The sequence below is a fragment of the Pipra filicauda genome, unplaced genomic scaffold, assembly GCF_003945595.2.
Source record: "Pipra filicauda isolate LSUMZ 115617 unplaced genomic scaffold, ASM394559v2 scaffold1224_size32535_pilon, whole genome shotgun sequence".
Classification (NCBI taxonomy): Eukaryota; Metazoa; Chordata; class Aves; order Passeriformes; family Pipridae; genus Pipra; species Pipra filicauda.
This window is the reverse complement of record NW_024103679.1, coordinates 1-21,804: the sequence shown is the minus strand read 5'-3', so window position 1 is coordinate 21,804 and position 21,804 is coordinate 1. Positions and strand designations below refer to the sequence as shown.

At 66.4% G+C, this 21,804-nt stretch overlaps 2 protein-coding genes across 2 annotated transcripts; both read left to right on the top strand.

The window, feature by feature from the left end:
- The first annotated feature begins 174 nt into the window (after positions 1 to 174).
- Positions 175 to 3,423, top strand: LOC113991273 (microtubule-actin cross-linking factor 1-like). The gene is made up of 8 exons (XM_039388536.1): positions 175 to 343; positions 1,001 to 1,163; positions 1,236 to 1,390; positions 1,468 to 1,542; positions 1,821 to 1,938; positions 2,112 to 2,296; positions 2,377 to 2,497; positions 2,631 to 3,423. The coding sequence occupies exons 1-8, from the start codon at positions 251 to 253 to the stop codon at positions 2,675 to 2,677; spliced, it is 957 nt and encodes a 318-aa protein (XP_039244470.1). The 5' UTR covers positions 175 to 250; the 3' UTR covers positions 2,678 to 3,423.
- A 6,337-nt stretch (positions 3,424 to 9,760) lies between these two features.
- On the top strand, positions 9,761 to 21,799 carry LOC113991272 (epiplakin; the record flags this gene model as incomplete). Its single annotated transcript, XM_027727413.2, has 2 exons — positions 9,761 to 9,808; positions 14,794 to 21,799. A coding segment is annotated over exon 2 (6,978 nt), but the record flags the coding sequence as incomplete, so codon positions are not given.
- Positions 21,800 to 21,804: the final 5 nt, after the last annotated feature.

Here is a 21,804-nt window from a genome sequence, read left to right as displayed (position 1 = left end):
CAGACCCCCGGCTGCCCCCTCACGGGACCCCCAGCTGCCCCCTCATCACACCCCCGGCTGCCCCTCCACGGGACCCCCCGTGACCCCCTCATTCACACCCCAGCTGCCCCCTCCCCAGCCCCCCGGCTGCCCCCTCCCCAGCCCCCCGGCTGCCCCCTCACTGCCGGTCCCCGCAGGGCGCCGCAGTGGTGGGAAGGCGCCGGGTGCGGCGGCGGTGCCGCTCGGGGGGCTGGAGCCCCAGACGCCCCTCATGGCCCAGCTCCTGCACCGCTGGCAGCAGCTCTGGCTGCTGGCCCTGGACCGGCAGTACCGGCTGGAGACGGCCCTGCAGCGCCTGCGGGAGGTAGGGGGGCCCGGGGGGGCCCGGGCAGCTTCTTCCAGGGGAGGTGGGAGCACTGTGGATCCCGGGCAGCTTCTCCCGTGGGAGAGAGGGCACCCCAGGGGTCCTGCTGCCCGGGGGCTGTGGGCAACTCCTCTCGTGGGAGGTAGGTGCATTTTGGGGGCCTGGGCAGCTCCTCCCCCAAGAGGTAGGGGTGCCCTGGGGGTCCTGCTGCCCTGGGGGGTAGAGGCAGGTCCTCTCCCAGCAGGTAGGGGTGCTCTGGGGTCCCAGGCAGCTTCTCTTTTGGGAGGTGAGGACACCGTGGGGTCCCACTGCCCTGTAAGGGGCAGCTCCTCTCACTTTCGGCCCATGGGACCCCCTGGCCCCAGGTCGGATGTGAATGGGATTGGTGGGTCTCAGACCCCATCCCTGCAGCTGGGGGTCCCTGTGCCCACGGTGGGTGCACCCCGACACTGCGGAGTGGCTGCTGGAGCCCGGGCCCTCTGTGTACCCCAGAGAGGGGGCCCTGGGCAGAGACCCCCTTGCAGGCTCAGCAGGGCTGGGATCAGCCGGGCTGTGCGTCTGAGCTGAGCGTGGGGCACAGAGGGGTCACCTTGGCTGACACAGAGGGGCTTGGGGGGGTCCTGCCGGTGTGTTGATCCCCGTCTGTGCCCCCCCAAGCTGGAGGAGTTCGCGCACTTCGACTTTGGGGTCTGGAGGAAGCGCTACATGCAGTGGATCAGCCAGATGAAGTCCCGTGTCCTGGACGTTTTCCGCGGCATCGACAGGGACCAGGACGGGCGCATCAGCCAGCGGGAGTTCATCGAGGGCGTCCTCGCCTCCAGTGGGTGCCGGGGGGGCTGGAGGAGGCTGAGGGGGCTGGCACTGGGGGCTGAGGGTCCCTGTCCCCCCTCAGAGTTCCCCACCAACGTCCTGGAGATGAACGCCGTGGCCACCATCTTCGACATGAACGGCGACGGCTTCATCGACTACTACGAGTTCGTCAGTGCTCTGCACCCCAACCGGGACCCCCTGCGCCGCTCCGCCGACGCCGACCAGATCCAGGATGAGGTGGGGGGGGGGCTGGAGGGCGGGGGGCTGGAAGGGTGGGGGACCCGCCTGGGGCTGAGCTGAGCGTGGTCCCCCAGGTGAACAGGCAGGTGGCCCAGTGCAACTGTGCCAAGCGCTTCCAGGTGGAGCAGATCAGCGCCAACAGGTACCGGGTAAGTGCCGACCCGTGGGGTCTGGGCTCGGTCCGACCCCTGTGCACAGCCTGCCCTGTGCAGGGGTCCCGCAGCACCCGTGTCCCGTGGCAAGGAGGGGACACATCCCCACGGCCCAGGGAGCCCTGGCCCTGCGGGAGGCTGGTGCTGGCAGGGACCGAGGGGCCGCAGGGATGGGCAGGTCTGGGTGCTGGTGCTGCTCTGGCACCCCCTCCCCGAATCCCAGCCCTGCCGAAGCCCCCAGGCCCCACCTTGCCCTGATGTCCCTCCCCCTGCAGTTCGGGGAGTCCCAACAGCTGCGGATGGTGCGGATCCTGCGCAGCACCCTCATGGTGCGGGTGGGCGGGGGCTGGATCGCCCTGGACGAGTTCCTGGTGAAGAACGACCCCTGCAGAGGTGGGTGTGGGGGTCCCACGCCGGGCACTGGTGCAGTGGAGTCCCTGTTCCCTGTGCCCGTGGGACCAAGTGGGTCAGTGGGGGCCATGTGGGGAGCAGCCAATGGGGCTCCCCATGGTCCTGCACCGCCGGGACCCCATCGGCAGCCCCCTCACTGCCTCCGTCGTCCCCAGTGAAGGGAAGGACCAACCTGAAGATCAACGAGAAGTACCTGTCCCCGGACGCCTTCGGGACCGCCGCCAGGTGTGCGGGGAACCAGTCGGCCGCCTCCTCCAAAGTGCTGTCCCCGAGCCGCTCCAACTCCAGCCTCAGCCTCTACAGCAGCGCCTCGGCTCCCAGCAGCCCCCTGGCCAGGAAGGTGAGGGCTGTGAACCCCTCCAGAAGCTCCCCCCACGCCCCAGCCCGCCCGCCCCGGGCACTGACCCTCTCCCTCCGCAGTCGGTGCTGCGGAGGACGCGCTCCGGAGATCGGTGTCCGCGCTCCCGCGGCTCGGGGCTGCCCGACGGAGCCGAGCTGCAGTTCAGCGCGGCCGAGGAGAGCCTGGCTGCGGCACTCCCAGGTGAGCGCTGGGCCGCCCCGGGGGGCAGGGGGTCGGGGGGCACAGGGGGCCGGAGCGGGTGTGCTGTTGGGGGGCAGGGCAGCGGGGCTGGTGCGGGAGAACTCCCCGCTCCAGCCCCTCCGTGCCCTCGCAGAGCCGCCCGAAGGGTCCCCCCCGGAGCGCTGCAGCCCCTGCCGCTGACCCCCGCGCCCGCCCTGCGCCAGCACCCTCGGCCGGCCCCACTCAGGACCCTCCTCCCCGAGGCTGGAGGACGGCGAAGCCGCTGCCGTGCGCCCCGCGGGGCTCCGGCCCGGCGCTGCGGCTCCCCGAGCGGGGCTGAGCCGTCTGTCCGTCACCGAGCCCGCCGGGACCGGCCCCGGAGGATATGCAAGTACCCCCCGACACCCTCCAAGCCCCCGGGCACTGGCCCCCTTCCCCACGGCTCCACCGGGCAGCGCGGGGGGGGCCCGAGCCCCCGCGCCCCTCTCCGAGTGCCCGGGGCTGCGGGTCCGGCCGGGCATCCATCCCCGCGCTGGGCCCCGCGCCTCTCCCCGCCGCCGGCTCGGAGTGGCCGCGGTGTCCCCCGGCATTTGGCGTTGCTGACGGGGGTCCCCCCCCTGCTGCCCACGCCCCGGCGGGAGGTGGCCGGGCTCGGTACCCGGGCCCCGGGCCCCCGTTTCTGGTGCTAACCCTCACCCCTCTGCCTTCGGTGTGCGCGCAGGGGGCCCCGGCTCCGGCCGCCCCCCGCCCCGGTGGGGCTGCCACGGGCGGGGGTCCCTCGCGCCCGCGCCCCCGCCCCGCCGGCGGCCCCGGCGGGCAGCGGGACCCCCGCCCTGCTGCCGCATGTTCACGCACCCCGCTAACCGGAGAGCAGTAGAGCTGAATGTAACCCCGGCCGGGCCCGCCCGCCGCCACAATAAACTGTAGTGAGGTTCCTTTTTCTAGGAGCACCCATCCGTCCCTCCGTCTGTCCGCTCAGGGAGGGGGCTCCGCTCTGTCCGTCCGTCTGTCCGCTCAGGGAGAGGGCTCCATTCTGCCTGTCCACCTGTCTGCTCGGAGAGGGGGCTGCACTCTGTCCGTCTGTCCGCTTGCCCTGCTGCTGGGGCAGGGGTCCATCAGCGTCTGTCCGCTCAGGGCAGAGCGGTGCCCTCTGTCAGTCTGTCTGTCTGCTCACCTACTGCCGGGGAGGGGGACTGTAGTCTGTCTGTCTATCTGTCTCCTTGCCCCACTCTCAGGACAGGGGCTGCAGGCAATCCCTCTGTCTGTCCATCACCCTGCTGTCAGTGCAGGGACTGCAGTCTGTCTGTCTGTCCACTCACCCCACTGTCAGTGCAGGGACTGCAGTCTGTCTGTCTGTCCACTCACCCCACTGTCAGTGCAGGGACTGCAGTCTGTCTGTCTGTCTGTCCACTCACCCCACTGTCAGTGCAGGGACTGCAGTCTGTCTGTCTGTCTGTCCACTCACCCCACTGCCAGTGCAGGGACTGCAGTCTGTCCATCCCTGTGTCTGTCACCCCACTGTCAGTGCAGGGACTGCAGTCTGTCCATCCCTGTGTCTGTCACCCCGCTGTCAGTGCAGGGACTACAGTCTGTCTGTCTGTCCACTCACCCTGCTGTCAGTGCAGGGACTGCAGTCTGTCTGTCTGTCCACTCACCCTGCTGTCAGTGCAGGGACTGCAGTCTGTCCGTCTGTCTGCTGACCCTGCAGTCGGGGCTGGGGCTGCCATGGCCAGGGGGGTGTCCCATCACCGAATCCGGCACACGCCGTCGCGGTGGCACAGGGGGTGGCCGGGCAGGGCCATGGCCAGGGGGGTGTCCCATCACCGAATCCAGCATACGCCGTCGCGGTGGCACAGGGGGTGGCCGGGCAGGGCCGGGTGTGCCCCAGCTGGTGCTGCCGGCAGAGCCGCCCGGCGCCGCAGCCGCGGCTGGCGAGCCCCGGGCGCTGCAGTGGGTGCCAGCGGGCACCAAGCCGCGTTACCTCCTTTCCGAGGAAGGCATTGCTGGCATTCCTGCTGTGCCCACGCCGGGCACTGCTGGGAGGTGCTGGGTCCTCGTCCCTGGGTGCCTGTGGTGGTGCCTCCCCCACAGTGTTGGCTGCCCTTCGCCCACCCCCCTGCCCTGAGAGCTCCAGGGGTGCCCGTGCGGTCCCCGGGCATCGTGGTCCCAGTGCATCCGTCACCCGCCTGCCCCGTCCCAGTTGGGATGGCTGGGGGACAGTTGGGACGGGCCCAGCTGCCTGTCAGGGTGGGATGGGGTGTCTGGAGGCCCTGGCTGTGTCCCTGCTCTGAGAGCTGGGGACACCTTGAGCACAGGGACTGTCCCCAGGTACTGCAGCACCACAGCCCTTGCCTGGCACCTCCCCAGCTTGGGGAGTCCCAGATCCCACAAATGGGGGCTGCGGCCGTTCCCTCTGGTCCTTCACCAGTGCTGGGGCTCTGCCTGGCTGCCCCCTCCCTATCCCGGTCCCCTTGGTTGCCTGACCCTGCTCTCATGGCTTCCAGTCTCATTTCTCCACTGTTTCACCCTAAAACCCTCTCCGCCCTCACTTCTTTTCTGAACGAACACAGAGCCAAAGGGGCCGAGGCTGGAATTGTGCCAGTGAGTTCGTGCTGGGGCACGTCCCCGGTCACGCACGGGGGAGCCCCATGAACACCCCGGATCGGGGCCCCTCGCCCGGCGCTGCCACAGCCCCCCTGGAACAGGGCCGAGCCCGCGGCTCTCCACGGCGCATCCGCCAACACGTCCCGGGATGGTCCCGCGGCGCTGCCGGCACGGGCTGGAACGCCGGTACGAGTCGCGTTGCACATTCCTGAGCCTGTGGAAATCTCTTCCACCACTCCCAGCTGGGGCAACACGCCCGGCACCACCGGCACCACCAGCACCGCAGCCTGTGTCAGCCACATCCTGAGCCCCGGGCGACGGTGCTGGCTCGGGAAGCAAAGGCAGCAGGCGCGGGCGGGCCGGGCCCACACCAAAGTGTTTGCAGGGTGTTTACACAGACCCAGACCCTGCGTGTGCAGCCCCCCGGGGCTGGGGGTGACACAGCGGACAGAGACACCCACCTGGAGCACGAGGAAGGGCACGAGGGGTCCCGGGGGGGCTGCACCATCCACAGGGAGACAGGAGCAGGGATGCCCTGGGGGAGCCTCTGTGGCCCACAGCACGTGCCGGGTTTGGGGGATCCTGTCACCGGGGCAGCGGGTGAGGGGGTGGCAGCAGTGGGGAGCCAGGCTGGTGGCTTGGGCCTGGGTGGGACTGTCGTGGCTGGGTGCTCAGCCCCGAGCCCCTGAGCTGGGTCCCGTGGCCCCGCTCACAGGCCAGAGCAGTGTCCCGCCGTGTGCCCCGTGGAGCTGGGTGGCCCCCGCACAGGGAGCGGGAGGCGGGTACCACCCTGTTGCCCAACCGCCCCTGTGCTCGCCCTGGCTGTGGGAACCCTGGGAGCGGGGCCTGCCCTGCCACACGTCCCACCCCACACACCCCACACAGCCACACTGGCTGTGGCTGGAGCCACGTTCTTCATCCCAGGCAATGGGGTCCGGCCATGCCATGGGGTGAGCACTGTGCCCTGGGGCTGGGCTGGCAAAGGGGAGACTGCTCAGGTGTGTCCCCCCCAGACACCTCCCGTCCCCTCTCTGGGGTGCGAAGAAAGACGGTGCCAGGACAGGTACTCCAGTCCAGGGGGGCACAGCCCAACTCCCACCACTCTGCTCCCAGCTTTCCTGGCCCCGGCACAGGAGCCCTGGGCTGCTCCGGCTCCCACCTGCAGTTTGCACCCATGTCCTGGGCAAAGCCCTTGCCCAGTACCCAGGTATGGTGTGGAATGGGAAAGGGAGGGATCCACAGCCCGGAGCCCTCTGAGCCCCTGCCTGGATACGGTGTGGGTGGGGAAGGAGTGAGAGCCACCCTCTGGGCCCCCACCCTGCCCCGTGCAAAGCCACTGTCTGGGCACAGGGCTGGGACACCAGTGGGGCAGGAGATGATGGCACAGTGGTGATGGAGGCTGGCAGGGCTGGAGGCCTTGGTAGCGATGGAGGCTGGCAGGGCTGGAGGCCTCAGTCCCAGGCGGGTTGGCACCAACCCCCGGCTCTGATCTCTGGCCAGGGCCAGCACGTGCCCAGGCACACGCGTGTGAGTGTGCAGAGCCACTGGCACGGCAGATGTGCGTGTGCCTATGCGTGAGCACCCGCTCTCACCTGTTCGAGGTTGTGAGTGTGGGCACCGATCCTGGGCAGCAGAGCCCTGCAGGCCCCTCCCGGCGCTGAGCTCAGCGCTGGCCCCGGCCCCGGCTTTGTGCCGCGCTCCCGCTGTGCCTCGCCCCTTCCCCAGCGTCCGCCCGCAGGGATGGGGAGTGTGGCGTCCTGTGCCCAAGCTGGCTCAGCCTCCTCATGCTGCCACTGCCACCCCAGAGGTGTGCTGAGCCCCCCTGCCAGATCCTCCAGAGCCAGGGGGCTGTGCCCTGTGCTGCTGGCCCTCGGGCTGTCTGTGGGCCCAGACTGGGACAGACGGACATGGTGCAGGGGGCCCGGGCTGCCCGGTGATGCTGTGCAGTGTGGGTGAGCACTGGGGGCTTGGATGGGATGTCTCTGTGGGTGGGAGCCCTGCCAGCGGCAGCACAGTTTGCGGGGGTTGGAGTGGTCACTGCCAGGACCCGTCACCGGCTCTGCCAGCTCGGCCTAAGCCCCGTCACTCAGACCCAGCACCTTCCCCGCAGCCCCCGGGCATTGGGCTGGGCATGGCAGCTCTGGCAGTGCACCCGTGACACCCGGCTCGGTCGGGCACCAACCCACCAACGGGGGCTTCCCCTCTGTGGACGGCTCGTCCGGCACTGAGTGACCACAGCCCAGCACCTCCGGGCTCCCCCTTCCCCGGGACCAACATCCCCGCGGGGCTGTGGCTCCGCAGCGGCACTGCAGGGGTGTCACCGAGGCTCCGGGAGCCGCGGCCGCCCACGGGCAGGGGAGAGGTGCCCAGGGCAGGGGAGAGGTGCCCAGGCTGCCCACTCCAGGGGAGAGGTGCCCAGGGCAGGGGAGAGGTGCCCAGGCTGGGCAGGGGAGGTGCCCAGGGCCAAGAGGTGCCCAGGCTGCCCACGGGCAGGGGAGAGGTGCCCAGGGCAGGGGAGAGGTGCCCAGGCTGCCCACGGGCTGCCCACGGGCAGGGGAGAGGTGCCCAGGGCAGGGGAGAGGTGCCCAGGCTGCCCACGGGCAGGGGAGAGGTGCCCAGGGCAGGGGAGAGGTGCCCAGGCTGCCCACGGGCAGGGGAGAGGTGCCCAGGGCAGGGGAGAGGTGCCCAGGCCGGTCCTCGGCAGCCGAGGAGCTTTGAAGAAGCCGCGCGTGTTCGGTGGATCCGCTGGAATCGCAGCTGCTCCTCACGGCTCATTTACCACCAGGGCCCCTTCCCGCCGCCCCGGGCAGCAGCAGCCACTCCGTGCTGGCAGGAGGGCTCAGCACAGCCCAGCACGGCCCAGTATGGCCCAGTACGGCCCAGTACAGCTCAGCATGGCCCGGTATGGTCCAGCACAGTCCAGTTCAGCCCAGTATGGTCCGGGATGGCCCAGTTCAGCCCAGCACAGCCCAGCATGGCTCATTATAGCCCAGTATTGCCCAGCAAGGTGCAGGAATGCCCACCATGGCCCAGCACAGCCCAGCACAGCTCAGTATGGCCCAGCACAGCCCAGTATGGCCCAGCACAGTGCACTGGTTGCTTGCTGCCCAGACAGGGACCCGAGGTCCCGTCCTTGCCTGTCCCTGCAGCCCAGTAGGGTGGTGATGCCCCATTGGCCTTGCCCGTGCCTGGTCCTGCTGCAGCCCCGGGGCTGTCCTGTCTCCCAGAGCGGGTCACAGGGTCCCGGGGAGGCTGCAGGGAGGCTTTGCTGGCCCCCACCCCATCAGAGGGTGAGGGGGTTGACACCTTGGAGCCTCGGCAGTGGGAAGCTCCACAGTGCCAGCACCGCTCCATTGTGCCGGCGCCCAGCCCTCTGCGGTGCTGACAAACACTTATCCCTGTTTGCTGATGGATTAAGGCTCCTTGGCAGCTCCTGGGGGCGACACCTCTCCCGATGCCTGGGAAGCCGTCGGAAACCTCGTTGGTTTCTGGGCTGCAGGGGCTGGGATGGGCACAGCGGCAGATGCAGCCCCTGCCCCTCTCACTGGTGCTGCCCCTGTTTGGACATCGCCCCATGAGTCTGGGACATGGTGCAGGCCAGCCCCTGTCTTGGCCCCACTGCTCTGGGTGACCCTCCTGAGGGTCCCTCTGCCCTCCTGGAGCGCTGGCTCAGCACTGCTGGAGCAACAGGCGCAGAAGGGGGTTCTTGTCCGGGTGTTTGGCAGTGCCATTCCCATGGGAATGCTCCTCCACAGGGGGGGAGCCACCACTGCTGGGGCTGGCTGCACCCACCGTGGGTACCAGGGCTTGGTGCCACACCACGGGCTCGCCCGGCCAGGCCCGTGCCTGGATACCGGCACCTCTCCAGGCAACACACTCCCACACACCACAAACATCTTGCCCAAGTGCCGCATCCCTCCCGCGGCACCTCACCCTGCAGGGTGGCACTGGAGGGGCTGCGGAGTGACCCCCCTGCCCTGGTGGGCCCAAACCCCCCCCCCCAGGTGCCTGGTGCTCTTTTGGGCCCCACTGAGCCCCGGTGGCAGCAGGGAGAGGGAGGGGGTGCTCGGGGGGAGCAGGAGGGGGGTGTGGACCTGCGAGCAGGGTCGGGGGAGAGGGCGTGGGGCTGGCGACAGGGGCAGGGCAGGGGTGTTTGGGTGACTCAGGTGGCAACGAGATGGTTTGGGCATGTTTTGGGCGATTCAGGCCGCACGTACACATCCAGGGGTGTGGACAAGGCTGGGGGGAGCAGGGAAGGGTCCCCCTCTCCACCCCAGCCCCCGTGGTGGTGGGGTCGGGCCCGCAGTGGGGTCTGTCAGCCCTGCAGCTGCAGCCCAGGGTCCGGCCGCCAGGACAAGGTGCAGGGGCACTACTGGTGGAGGGGAGGGTTTGGGGTGTGGTGGGGAGAAGGATGAGGGGCTGCTGGGGACGAGGGCAGCGCTGGCCCCGGGGAGGGAGGTCTCTGTCCCTTGCTCTCAATCCTCTGCAGAGGGCACAGCCCACAGGACAGGGTCACCTCCCACACCGCAGCCGTTTTGGGATGGGTGAACCCCTGCGAGGGGGGACTCCAGCACCCCGAGGGAGCCGTGGGGAGGGCTGGCCCGCGAGTTTCTGGCAGGGCTGGGCCGGTGTGTCATCCCCAGGGGCGGGGAAGGGCAAGGTTTTAAGCGTGCTCCGGTCCCGGGCAGGAAGCAGCGGCGAAGCAGCGGGACCGCGGGCACCTGCCAGGTGAGCCCGTTCTGCCATCACCGCGCGCAGGTGGGAGCGGTCGGGTGGAGAGGGGCCTGGCTGGGCGCTGCGGGCCGTGCCGGGGGGCAGCAGGGGACGGAGGCCCTCGCCCGGTCCCCGGTATGTGCGGAATGCGGCACCGCTCCCGCCCGCCCGCCGGTCTGGCGGGGCTGAGCCGGGAGCCGGGGCGGGACCGTGGGCTTAGGGCAGCAGCCGCTCGGTGCTGTGGCACCCTGGGCACTGCCACCCCTCCTGGGGCACAGCCGGAGGGTGGTGGTTCCTGACCCCGGCACTTCCCAGGAGCGGGGCAGGAGGTGTTGGCTGCCCGAACAGGACGGCTCCCGGGAAAAGCCCGGGATGCCTCGGGGTTCCCATGGCATAGAGGGGTTTGGCGGGTGCCGAGGAAGGGGCAGGTGGTGGGTCGGGGCAGGCGGGGACTGGCAGCACCGTTCCACAGTCCCCGGTGAGGTGGGTGCACGGTGCATGGAGTTGTCCCTGTGGGCGGGATGTGACCCCATCCCACTGCAGCCCCGCTCCTGGCACCGGGCAGGAGCCTGTCTGTCCCTGGCCATTGGGGGACCCCGAAACTGTGGCCCCTGAGCCGGGGCAGCCGGGCAGGCAGCGCTGCCCGGGAAGGGGTGCTGGGCTACCCCCAGCCCGCTGAGAGCAGGGCCCCCCAGAGTGCCCCAGCTACACTCCCTGTCTCCATCACCCTTTGTCACTGCCCCAGAAAACTTCTCTGCCGCTCTCCCTCCCCTGAAACACCCCCGGCCTCCGCCTGTCCCCCCGGAGACCACCCCACAGACTCCCCCGGCCCCGCCAGCTCCCACCCCCACTCCCAGCCCCTCCCAGCGCTCTGCTGTCCCTGCCCCTCAGACTCCTCCTCCGCCACCCTCTCCCTGACACCGAGTCCCCTCTGCCAGTAAAACCTGTCCCTTTTCCCGGTCCCTGCCCAGGGCCCCCGGCAGCCTCTCCCTGCCCAGCCGGGTGCGGGGGTGCGGGTGGGGACGCGGGACGCGGGGCAGCGGCGCTGCCGGGGGCCCTGGGGAGGGACGCGGGTGGCGGTGGGTGCACAGGGCCGGGGACCCTGGGGAGGGACGCGGGTGGCGGTGGGTGCACAGGGCCGGGGAGGGACGCGGGTGGCGGTGGGTGCACAGGGCCGGGGAGGGACGCGGGTGGCGGTGGGTGCACAGGGCCGGCGGGGGCCGGCGGTGGGTGCGCGGGGGCCGGGACTCACACCGGTGCCGGCGCGTTCCCCGGCGCTGCCGGGAGCGAAAGCCGCGGAGCAGCGGTTGCGGATGCCAGGGAGAGGTGCCCGCGTCGGGGAGAGACCGTGGCCCCGGGGAGGGCGGCAGGTGCCAACACCTCTGCCAGGAATCTCCGTGCCGTCGCAGGCAGAGTCGGTTACTCAAAGTTTCCGTGGGGCTGACGCCTTCTGACGAAAGGGAGCAGAGTCCTTCCCCCGCCGCGCACCCACCGCCTCTCCCTGCCCGGGCAGGGTGGGGGCAACACCTCGATCCTCGGGCCCCCAGCCCCGACGGCAGTTGGGTTCTCAAGCTGCCACAGTTATGGGCGGCAGTGCCCAAATTCCGTCTGCACTGCAGTGCCAGTCGCCAGCTTGGCTCTGGGACATGTGGGGACCTGCCTGGGGCTCTCCAGATACCGGAGCCTCTCCACTGCTGCCCACCGCTGTGCCCACGGCATGGCAGGGCTGAGCCCAGCTCCTCCCAAGCGCAGCACAGCCTGTGCCATCCAACCCGGCACCTGTCTGTCCGGAAAGGGTTGTGGGGACCAGCGTTCCGGCCCCAGGACCAGGGCGGGCAGAGCCGGTGCCGAGGTGCTGCCAGCCCGACGTGTGTTTTGGGGGTGTGTGGCACAGGGCTGGCCGTCACTGGCGCGTGTGGGTGTGTGCAGACAGAGGAGGGACAGAGGGGGCGGCCCTGCGGGGTGGGGGAACTCCCTCGCTCCCACCCCAGAGCGCAGGACAGAGCGGCTCCTCTGGCTCTCGGCCAGCAGCTGGGCCCCTCTCCCGCCCCACAGGATCCTCCCCTTCCCCACCAGGGAGAGACCCCCGAGTCCTCCCCTCTGTCCCCGTCCTTCCCGGAGGCAGGCGCAGCCCCGGGGCCTCCCGGCCGCCGTCCCCACCTCCTGGCGCCGGAGCCGGGCGCGATCCTGATCCTGCAAACACAAACGGCATTGCCCGGGCAGATCCGAGCCGCGCTGACATCACCGGGCGGAGGGAGCCGGCTCCTGTTGGGACCTTTCCCCGAGCCGGGCAGCGAGCCCAGAGCGCGGCTGGGACAGAGGAGCCCTCGCGAGGAAAAGGTGCTGGCGTGGCCGGAGGGCATGGGATGAGCTGGAGAGACACCCGGGGAGGGAGCCGGGCGCACCGAGCCCCGTTGGAGAGGCTGGTCCTGGGGCGAGCAGGGACCCGGGCACAGCCCCCGCCGGCGCCGTCATTGCTCTTCGCTCCCTGGTGTTTACAGTGGTGGAGCCGGGGAGGACGTGGGTCTGTGAGCTCCGGACAGTGAGATACAGCTGGTCCGCACCGTCCCCACTCAGTGTGACCTCTGCGGGAGGGTCAGTGTGACACCGGCTCCCCCTGGGGCTCTGTGCAGCGAATGCCCTGGGACAGCCCTGCCCTGGCCGTGTCCTCGCAGCCGGGCCCAGAAGTGCCGGTGGACTCGGCTGCAAGAGCTGGGGCGAGTGGGTCTCCTCCATCTCCTGCAGCTCTCTGTGCTCGGCCCGTGGCCTCCCCTGCCCCTGTAGGGCCGCTCCAGCCTGGCACTGGTGCTGTGGTTCTGCCCTAGGGGACAGCACTCAGGAGGGAATGAACCATCGGTGCTGCCCCAGCGCAGCAGGACCTTTCCCCTCGCTCCTCAAACACGCTCCGACCCCACAGCCTCCCGCCCGGGCCCGGTGGGTGCTGGCACAGGCGCCGTTCGTGGGAGGCTGCGGGCAGGGAGGCTCCTCCCGCACCGAGTGCCGCAGCCACAGCCCGGAGGCCGAGGCTGACCACAGATCCCAGGGCTCGGCACGCCCGGGATGGGCCGCGAGTGCCCTCAGAGCTGCCGGTGTGCACAGCCCAGAACCACGGCCCAGCACCACAGCTCAGCACCACAGCCCAGCACCACAGCCCAGGAACACAGCCCAGCACCACAGCTCAGCACCATAACCCAGCACCACAGCCCAGCACCACAGCCCAGCACCACAGCTCAGCACCATAACCCAGCACCACAGCCCAGCACCATAACCCAGCACCACAGCCCAGAACCACGGCCCAGCACCACAGCTCAGCACCAGAATCCGGCACCACAGCTCAGCACCACAGCCCAGCACCACGGCCCAGCACCACAGCTCAGCACCATGACCCAGCACCATGACCCAGCACCAGAATCCGGCACCACAGCTCAGCACCACAGCCCAGAACCACGGCCCAGCACCACAGCTCACCACCACAGCCCAGCACCAGAATCCGGCACCACAGCTCAGCACCACAGTCCAGCACCACAGTCCAGCACCACAGCCCAGCACCACAGCCCAGCACCATGACCCAGCACCACAGCTTAGCACCATAGCCCAGGAACACAGTCCAACACCAAGCTCAGCACCATGACCCAGCACCAGAATCCGGCACCACAACTCAGCACCACAGCCCAGCACCACAGCCCAGCACCACAGCTCAGCACCATGACCCAGCACCACAGCCCAGCACCATGACCCAGCACCATGACCCAGCACCACAGCCCAGCACCACAGCTCAGCACCACGGCCCAGCACCAGAATCCAGCACCACAGCCCAGCACCACAGCCCAGCACCACGACCCAGCACCACAGCCCAGCACCATGACCCAGCACCATGACCCAGCACCACAGCCCAGCCCCACGGCCTCTGCTCCCTGCAGCACCACCCTCACTGCACCGGGGCAGATCCCAGCCTGTCCCGGGGCTTTGCAAACGGGGGGGCAGGTTTGGATTAGATGTTGCCTCACCCTGAGGCAGCCCCGGAGACTCTTTGCCTGGTGTCTGCTGCTCACTGAGGTGGAGCCTCTGCCCTCCTTGCATGGCCTGGGGAGTGTGGGAAGGAGGGACAGCAGAAGGAGAGGCGGGTTCATGGGGCAACCACGGTGGGAGCACATGGACCTGCATGTCGGGACTCCTGGAATCACTGAATCATGGAACGGTTTGGGTGGGAAGGGACCTTAAAGCCCATCCAGTCCCATCCTGTCATGGGCAGGGACACCTTCCACTAGACCAGGTTGCTCCAAGTCCCATCCAACCTGGCCTTGGACACTTCCAGGGATGGGGCAGCCACAACTTCTCCTGTGCCAGGGCCTCCCCACCCTCCCAGGAAAGAATTCCTTCCCAATATCCCATCTATCCCTGCCCTCGGGCAGGGGGAAGCCATTCCCCCTTATCCTGTCCCTCCATCCCTTGTCCCCAGTCCCTCTCCAGCTCTCCTGGAGCCCCTTTAGGCCCTGCCAGGGGCTCTCAGGTCTCCCTGGGTCCTTCTCTTCTCCAGGTGAACCCCCCAGCTCTCCCAGCCTGGCTCCAGAGCAGAGGGGCTCCAGCCCTGGGAGCAGCTCCAGGGCCTCCTCTGGACTCTCTCCAGCAGCTCCACACCCTTCTCATGTTGGGGCCCCAGGGCTGGAGGCAGCTCTGCAGGTGGGGTCTCATCTCAGTGGGGCAGAGGGGCAGAATCCCCCCTCCCCTGCTGCCCACACTGTGGGATCAGCCCAGGAAAAGGGGGGTTTCTGGTTCCAGTGCACACGGCTGGGGCACGTGGAGCTTCTCCTCCACCAACCCTTTGAGCTTGGCCAGACCCCTTGGGATGGCACATCAGGTTCAGACGTGCTCAGCCTTTGGCTGTCGCTTCCTCCTGCCTGGGGGGGTGTTTATCCTTCCGATTTCCCTGTATTTGACATGCAAAGCACAAGGAAAGTTGGTTTCTCACTGACGCTTCCCGCTCTCCCCCCTCTCTCCAGAGTCCTGTGGAAGGCCTGCAGCGGGAGGATGGAGAGCAAGCCAGCAGTGAATGGCCACGCTGTCCCCAGCTTTCCCGGGGAAGACACGCCAGGGAAAAGCCGCTTGTGCCAGGAGGCGATGCCGCACAAACAGCCGAGAGCAGCCGGCGGGGACACGGCGGGGCCAGATGCTCCCGGGGAGCCCTCGGAGGCAGCTGGCAGCATCGCTGGCGTGTATGTAGAGGCTTCAAAGAAGATAATGAGCTTTTATGAGGCCACCAGAGAGCACCTCCTGGGCCTGGATCCGGCCCTCAGCCTCCTGGAGGCCCAGGCAGCCACGGGCTCCGTCGCCGACCCGGTGACGCGCCGGCGCGTCTCGGTGGCAGATGCCGTGCGCCTGGGGCTGGTGGGGCTGGAGCTGAAGGAGAGGCTGCTGGCAGCAGAGAGAGCGGCCACTGGCTTCCTGGACCCCTACACAGAAGAGAAAATCCCCCTGTACCAGGCGATGCAGAAGGAGCTGGTGGGGAGGGAGCAGGGCACGCGGCTGCTCCAGGCACAGATGGCAACCGGGGGCGTCATCGACCCGGCCACCGGCGCTCGCCTGCCCGCGGATGTGGCCTGTGAGAGGGGATATCTGGACGAAGAGATGAGCCGGCACCTCTCTGACCCCAGCCACGAGGACAGCAGAGGGTTCCTCGATCCCAGCACTACAGAGAAGGTCACCTACTCGGAGCTTAGGAAGAGGTGTGTCGTGGATCCGGCCTCGGGTTTCCTCCTCCTGCCCCTGCAAATCACATTCCCGGGGCTGGGAGGGAGGGTGAGCAGCAGGGACCTGCGGGACTCCGGCATCATCAGCCACGACGTGTTCCGAGGCCTCGAGGAGGGAACAGTCTCTGCTCAGGAGCTGGCAGAGAACGACGTCGTCCAGCAGTTCCTGCGTGGGACAAGGAGTGTGGCCGGGGTTGTCCTGCCTTCTGGGGAGCAGAGGAGCCTTTACCAGGCACTGAGAGAGCATCTCCTTGTGCCCGGTGCTGCTCTGATGCTCCTGCAAGTCCAGGCCTCCACCGGCAGCCTGACAGACCCCCTGAAGAACAAAACCTACTCAGTGGATGAGGCTGTCAGGGTCGGTTTTATCGGCCCAGAGCTTCATGAGAAACTGTCTTCAGCTGAGAAAACCATCACTGGATACAGAGACCCCTCCACTGGGGAGATGCTCTCCCTGTTCGAAGCCGTCAGGAAGGGATTTGTCCCCAGGGACCACGGCCTCTGCCTTCTGGAGGCTCAGATGGCCACGGGGGGTGTGATTGCCCCAGGCAGGCACCTCCGTGTCCCCACGGAGACAGCCTGCGAGTGGGGGTACCTGGATGAGCCCACCAGACAGCTCCTCTCCAGCCCTCCCGACCACATGAAAGGGTTCTTTGACCCCAGCTCCAAGGAAAAGCTGAGTTATTCGGAGCTGCTCCAGCGCTGCGTCACCGACCCCGGCACGGGGCTCCTGCTGCTGCCACTTGGTGGGGACGGCGGTGAAGGATCCCAGGGAACCCCCCTTTTCTTTGACCACAGGGCCCAAATGGCTCTGGAAAACACGCGGGTGCCCATTTCTGTAGGGAAGTTCAAGGGCAAGTCGGTGTCCCTCTGGAAACTCCTCTTCTCTGACCACGTCCCGGGCGAGCGAAGAGCTGCTCTCGCCCAGCGGTTCCTGTCGGGAGCTCTCTCCACGCAAGGGCTGGGCGAGGCCGTCAGAGCTGCCGTCGAGGAAACGGCTGCCACTGCCAACGTCACCTTCGAGGGCCTGAGGGACCAGGTGACGGCCGACCAGCTCCTGAGCTCAGAAATTATCAACAAAGACCTGTTTAAGAAACTCAAGGAGGGTGAAACGTCAGCCAAAGAAGTCGTGGGCATGGACACAGTCAGGAAGTACCTGCAGGGCACGGGGAGCATCGCTGGGCTGCTGCTCCCCGACTCCCAGGAGAAGATCAGCATCTACCAGGCAAAGAGGAAAGGACTTCTGAGGCCAGGGACGTCTCTGATCCTCCTGGAGGCACAGGCTGCCACGGGGTTTGTCATCGACCCCACGGCCAACAAAAGGTATTCCGTGGACGAGGCCTTGCGAGCGAACGTCATCGGCCCGGACGTTTACGACAAGCTGCTGGCTGCGGAGAAATCAGTCACCGGCTACAGAGACCCCTACTCAGGGAGCAAGATCTCCCTCTTCCAGGCCATGCAGAAGGAGCTGATCGTCAGGGACCACGGCATCCGCCTGCTCGAGGCCCAGGTCGCCACCGGCGGCATCATCGACCCCGTGCACAGCCACCGCATCCCCGTGGAGGTGGCCTACAAACGCGGCTACTTCGACAAGAAGATGAATTTAATCCTCTCCGACCCCAGCGACGACACCAAGGGCTTCTTCGACCCCAACACCCATGAGAACCTGACCTACCTGCAGCTGAAGGAGAAGTGCATCACCGAGCCCTCCACCGGGCTCTGCCTCCTCCCTCTGAACAGCAGGAAGCGCCAGTTCATCGACGAGGCCACCAGGCAGGTGTTCAGGAGCTCCTGGCTGCCCGTCAGGTTCGGGCGCCTACGGGGGGAGAGGGTCTCTGTGTGGGACCTGCTGAACTCCGAGTACTTCAGCGAGGGGAGGCGCCGGGAGATTTTCAACCACTTCCAGCTGAGGAAGCTCAGCCTGGAGCAAATCCGACTCCTGCTGGAGGAGGAAATGAAGAAGTGGGCCCCCATCAAGTTCCCGGCCATGCGAGGCAGCGTCAGCGCTTACCACCTGATGGAAACGGGCGTCATCGACAGGGCCCTGCTCGAGAAGGTGCTTGAGGGATCCGTCACGCCGGAGCAGGTCCTGCACATGGACTCTGTCAGGAAGTACCTCTATGGCTCGGGCAGCATCGGGGGGATCGTGCTCCAGCCATCGAACCAGAGGATGAGCATTTACGAGGCCATGAAGCAGAACATTGTGGTGCCAGGAGTAGCCCTGCCCCTGCTGGAGGCCCAGGCTGCCACGGGCTTCATCATCGACCCCGTGAACAACCAGAAGCTCCGTGTGGACGAGGCTGTCAGGGAGGGAGTCATCGGCCCGGACGTCCACGAGAAGCTGCAGCACGCGGAGGGGGCCGTGACGGGCTACAAAGACCCTTTCACGGGCAAGAAGATCCCCCTTTTCCAGGCAATGAAGAAGGGCCTGATCACGGACAAACAGGCCATGCAGCTCATGGAGGTGCAGATGGCCACAGGAGGCATCATTGACCCAGCGTGTGGCCACCACATCCCCCTGGAGTCGGCCCAGCAGCGAGGGTGCCTGGATGAGGACACGAGCAAGGCCCTTTCCAAGCCCAGTGACGAGCACAGAGCCTTCTGCCTCCCGGACAGCAAAGAGTCCGTGACCTACGCTGAGCTAATCCAGCACTGCCAGAAGGACGACGTCTCCGGCTTCCACCTGCTGCCTCTGCCCCAGGCAGCTGCTCCTGCCTACACTGATGAGCAAATCCAACGGATTTTCAAGGAAACCACGGTGAAGGAGAAAGGGGTTTCCCTCTGGGAGCTCATCCACTCGGGGTATTTCACTGAGGAGCAGAGGAGCGACTTCGTGGAGAGGTTCCGCTCCGAGGAGCTGTCGCTGCAGCAGCTGGTGGCTCTTGTGCTCAGGCTCGTGGGGGACATGGAGATGAAGGCCCGGACCCAGATCTCCCTGGAGGGCCTGCGGGGCAGTGTCCCCGTGGTCTGGCTGCTGGACACTGGCATCATTTCTGAGAAGACGTTTGAAGAACTGGCTCAGGGCATAAGAAGTCCCGAGGAAGTGGCTGCGATGGAGAGCGTGAAGAGGTACTTGCAGGGCACGGGCAGCATCGCCGGCGTCTTCATAGAGGCGTCCAAACAGAAGATGAGCTTCTACGATGCCATGAAAAACAACCTCCTCCTCCCTGGGGCTGCTCTGAGGCTGCTCGAGGCTCAGGCAGCCACAGGATACCTGACTGACCCTGCAACGAGCCGGAGGCTCAGCGTGAGGGACGCTGTGAGAGCGGCTGTCGTGGGCGAAGAGCTCACCGAGAAACTCCTCCTCGCCGAGCGGGCCGTGACGGGGTACACGGATCCCTACACGGGGAGCTCCATCTCCCTGTGCCAAGCGCTCAGGAAGGAGCTGATCCCCCTGGCAGAGGCTGTTCCCTTGCTGGAGGCCCAGCTGGCCACGGGAGGGGTCGTCGATCCCATCCACCACCTCCACCTGCCGCTCCAGGCCGCGTGCAGGCACGGCTTCTACGACGAGGGCATGAACCAAACCCTGTCTCAGCTGAACGACAGCACCAAGGTCTTCTTTGATCCCAACACCAAGGAGAACGTGACCTACCAGCAGCTGAAGGAGCGGTGCATCCGCGAGCCCGAGTCGGGGCTGTGGCTCCTCCCGCTGTCGGAAAACTCCATGTTCTGCGTGGATGAGCAGACCATGGAAGTGCTGAAATCTGTGACTGTCTGCGTCAACGTGGGGCGGTTCAAGGGACAGACAGTGTCTGTCTGGGACCTCCTCAACTCCGAATACTTCTCAGACAGCAAGAGGAGGGAGCTGGTGCAGAAGTACAAAGATGAGAAGGCTGAAGTGCTGCAGGAGATCACAACGATTATCACCACGATCGTCCAAGAGACGGAGGCACAAGGCAAGAAGTTTGCATTCCAGGGCCTGCGGAAAAGAGTATCTGCCAGTGACCTCTTCCAGTCCCAACTCATAGACAAAAAGACCCTCGATGAGCTCAACCAGGGGAAGAAAACGGTCAAAGAAGTCACTGAGATGGAGTCTGTCCGCAGGTACCTGGAGGGCAGCAATTTCATAGCAGGGGTCCTCATACAGCCAAGCAACGAGAAGATGAGCATCTACCAGGCCATGTGGAAAGGCATCCTGAGGCCAGGGACTGCCCTGGTGCTGCTGGAGGCGCAGGCAGCCACCGGCTACATCATTGACCCTGAGAAAAACCAGAAGTTTTCCGTGGAGGAAGCGTTAAAGGAGGGTCTGATCGGAGGGGAGATTTTTGAAAAGCTGCTCTGCGCAGAGAGAGCCGTGACGGGCTACACCGACCCCTACACCAAAGCCCCGATGTCCCTGTTCGAAGCCATGAACCAGGGGCTGATTGTGAAGAGCCACGGCATCCGCCTGCTCGAGGCCCAGATCGCCACCGGCGGCATCATCGACCCCGTGCACAGCCACCGCCTGCCCGTGGAGGTGGCCTACAAACGGGGCTACTTCAACCAGGAGATGAACCAGATCCTGTCCGACCCCACTGACGACACCAAGGGCTTCTTCGACCCCAACACCCACGAGAACCTGACCTACATGCAGCTGCTGGAGAGGTGCGTCCAAGACCCCGAGACTGGGCTGTACATGCTGCAGGTTGTAAAGGAAGGAGGGAAGTACTTCTACATCGACGAGTCCACAAAACAGGCTTTGCGCTCGAAGCCCCTCCAGGTGAAGGTTGGAAAGTTTAAGGGCCAAACGGTTTCCATCTGGGAAGTGCTCTGCTCTCACTACATCTCGGAGCAGAAAAGGAAAGAGCTGGTGATGCAGTACAAAAGCAAAACCCTGACACTGGAAAATCTGATATCCCTCATCTTAAAAATCATCGAGGACACGGAGCAAAGAGCAGAAGCCCTCAAGGTCAAAGGACTGCGGGGGGAGGTGTCGGTGTCAGAACTGTTCAACTCCGAGATAATCGACAAGAAAACCCTGGACCAGCTGCACGATGGGAGTCTCACACTTGCTGCCCTCACAAAGAGGGACAGCATCCAAAGGTACCTGGACGGCACCGGGAGCATCGCCGGGGTTCTTCTCCCACCCAGGAAGGAGAAGATGAGCATCTACCAGGCGCTGAAGAAGGGCCTCCTCACAGAGCAGTGTGCGCTGGGGCTGCTGGAGGCGCAGGCGGCCACCGGCTTCCTCATCAACCCCCTGAGCAACCAGAAGCTCTCAGTGGACGAGGCCGTGGCATCTGGGCTGGTGGGCAGCGAACTGCACGAGCCGCTGCTGCTGGCAGAGAAAGCCGTGACGGGACACACGGATCCTCAAACGGGAGATAAAATATCCCTCTTCCAGGCCGTGAGGCAGAAGAGAACAGTCAGGGACCACGGCATCCGCCTGCTCGAGGCCCAGCTCGCCACCGGCGGCATCGTCGACCCCGCTCACGGCCACCGCCTGCCCCTGGACGTGGCCTATCGGCGTGGGCACCTGGACGAGGACACGTTCCTCCTGCTCTCGGACCCGGACCACGGCAGCAAAGGCTTCATAGACCCAAACACTCGCGAGAAGATCAGCTACAGTCAGCTCCTGCAGAGGTGTGCCAAGGACAGGGAGAGCGGCTTGTTCCTGCTGCAGGTCCTGGAAAAGCAGGACGACTATTTCTACGTCGACGAGCAAACGAAGAACACCCTGCTGTGTACAATGGTCCAAGTGCCCGTGGGGAAGTACAAGGGACAAGTGTTATCTCTGTGGGAACTCCTCTGCTCCGAGTACATCACGGAGGAGAAAAGGAAAGAGCTGCTGAAAAAATACAAAGCAGAATCTCAACACATACTGCAGGGAATCATTGAGATAATACTAAAGATCATCAGGGAAAAAGAGGAGGACAGAAGTGATGTCTGGTTCCAGGGAATCCGACAACAAATAACGGCGTCAGAACTGCTCAGTGCACAGATAATTACAGAGGAAACCATAGAAAAACTCCACGAAGGAAAAGAGACGGCTCAGGAAATAGCACAGATGGACAGTGTGAGGAGATACCTCGAGGGAACCGGAAGCATCGCCGGCGTGCTGGTGCCCTCCAAGGCCGACCCCAGCAAGGTGGAGAAGATGAGCATCTACCAGGCCATGTGGAAGGGCATCCTGAGGCAGGGCACGGCCCTGGTGCTGCTGGAGGCACAGGCGGCCACGGGGTTCATCATTGACCCAGTCAACAACCAGAAGCTGTCGGTGGACGAGGCCGTGTCGGCCGGGCTGGTGGGCAGCGAACTACAAAAGAAACTTCTCAGTGCAGAGAGAGC

Bases quoted from the DNA above. Each gene is read 5' to 3' on its own strand.
- LOC113991273 (XM_039388536.1), top strand. From the start codon at position 251: ATGGCCCAGCTCCTGCACCGCTGGCAGCAGCTCTGGCTGCTGGCCCTG. The intron at 344-1,000 runs GTAGGGGGGCCC...TGCCCCCCCAAG, and splicing joins CCCTGCAGCGCCTGCGGGAG to CTGGAGGAGTTCGCGCACTT. The intron at 1,391-1,467 runs GTGGGGGGGGGG...GTGGTCCCCCAG, and splicing joins CCGACCAGATCCAGGATGAG to GTGAACAGGCAGGTGGCCCA.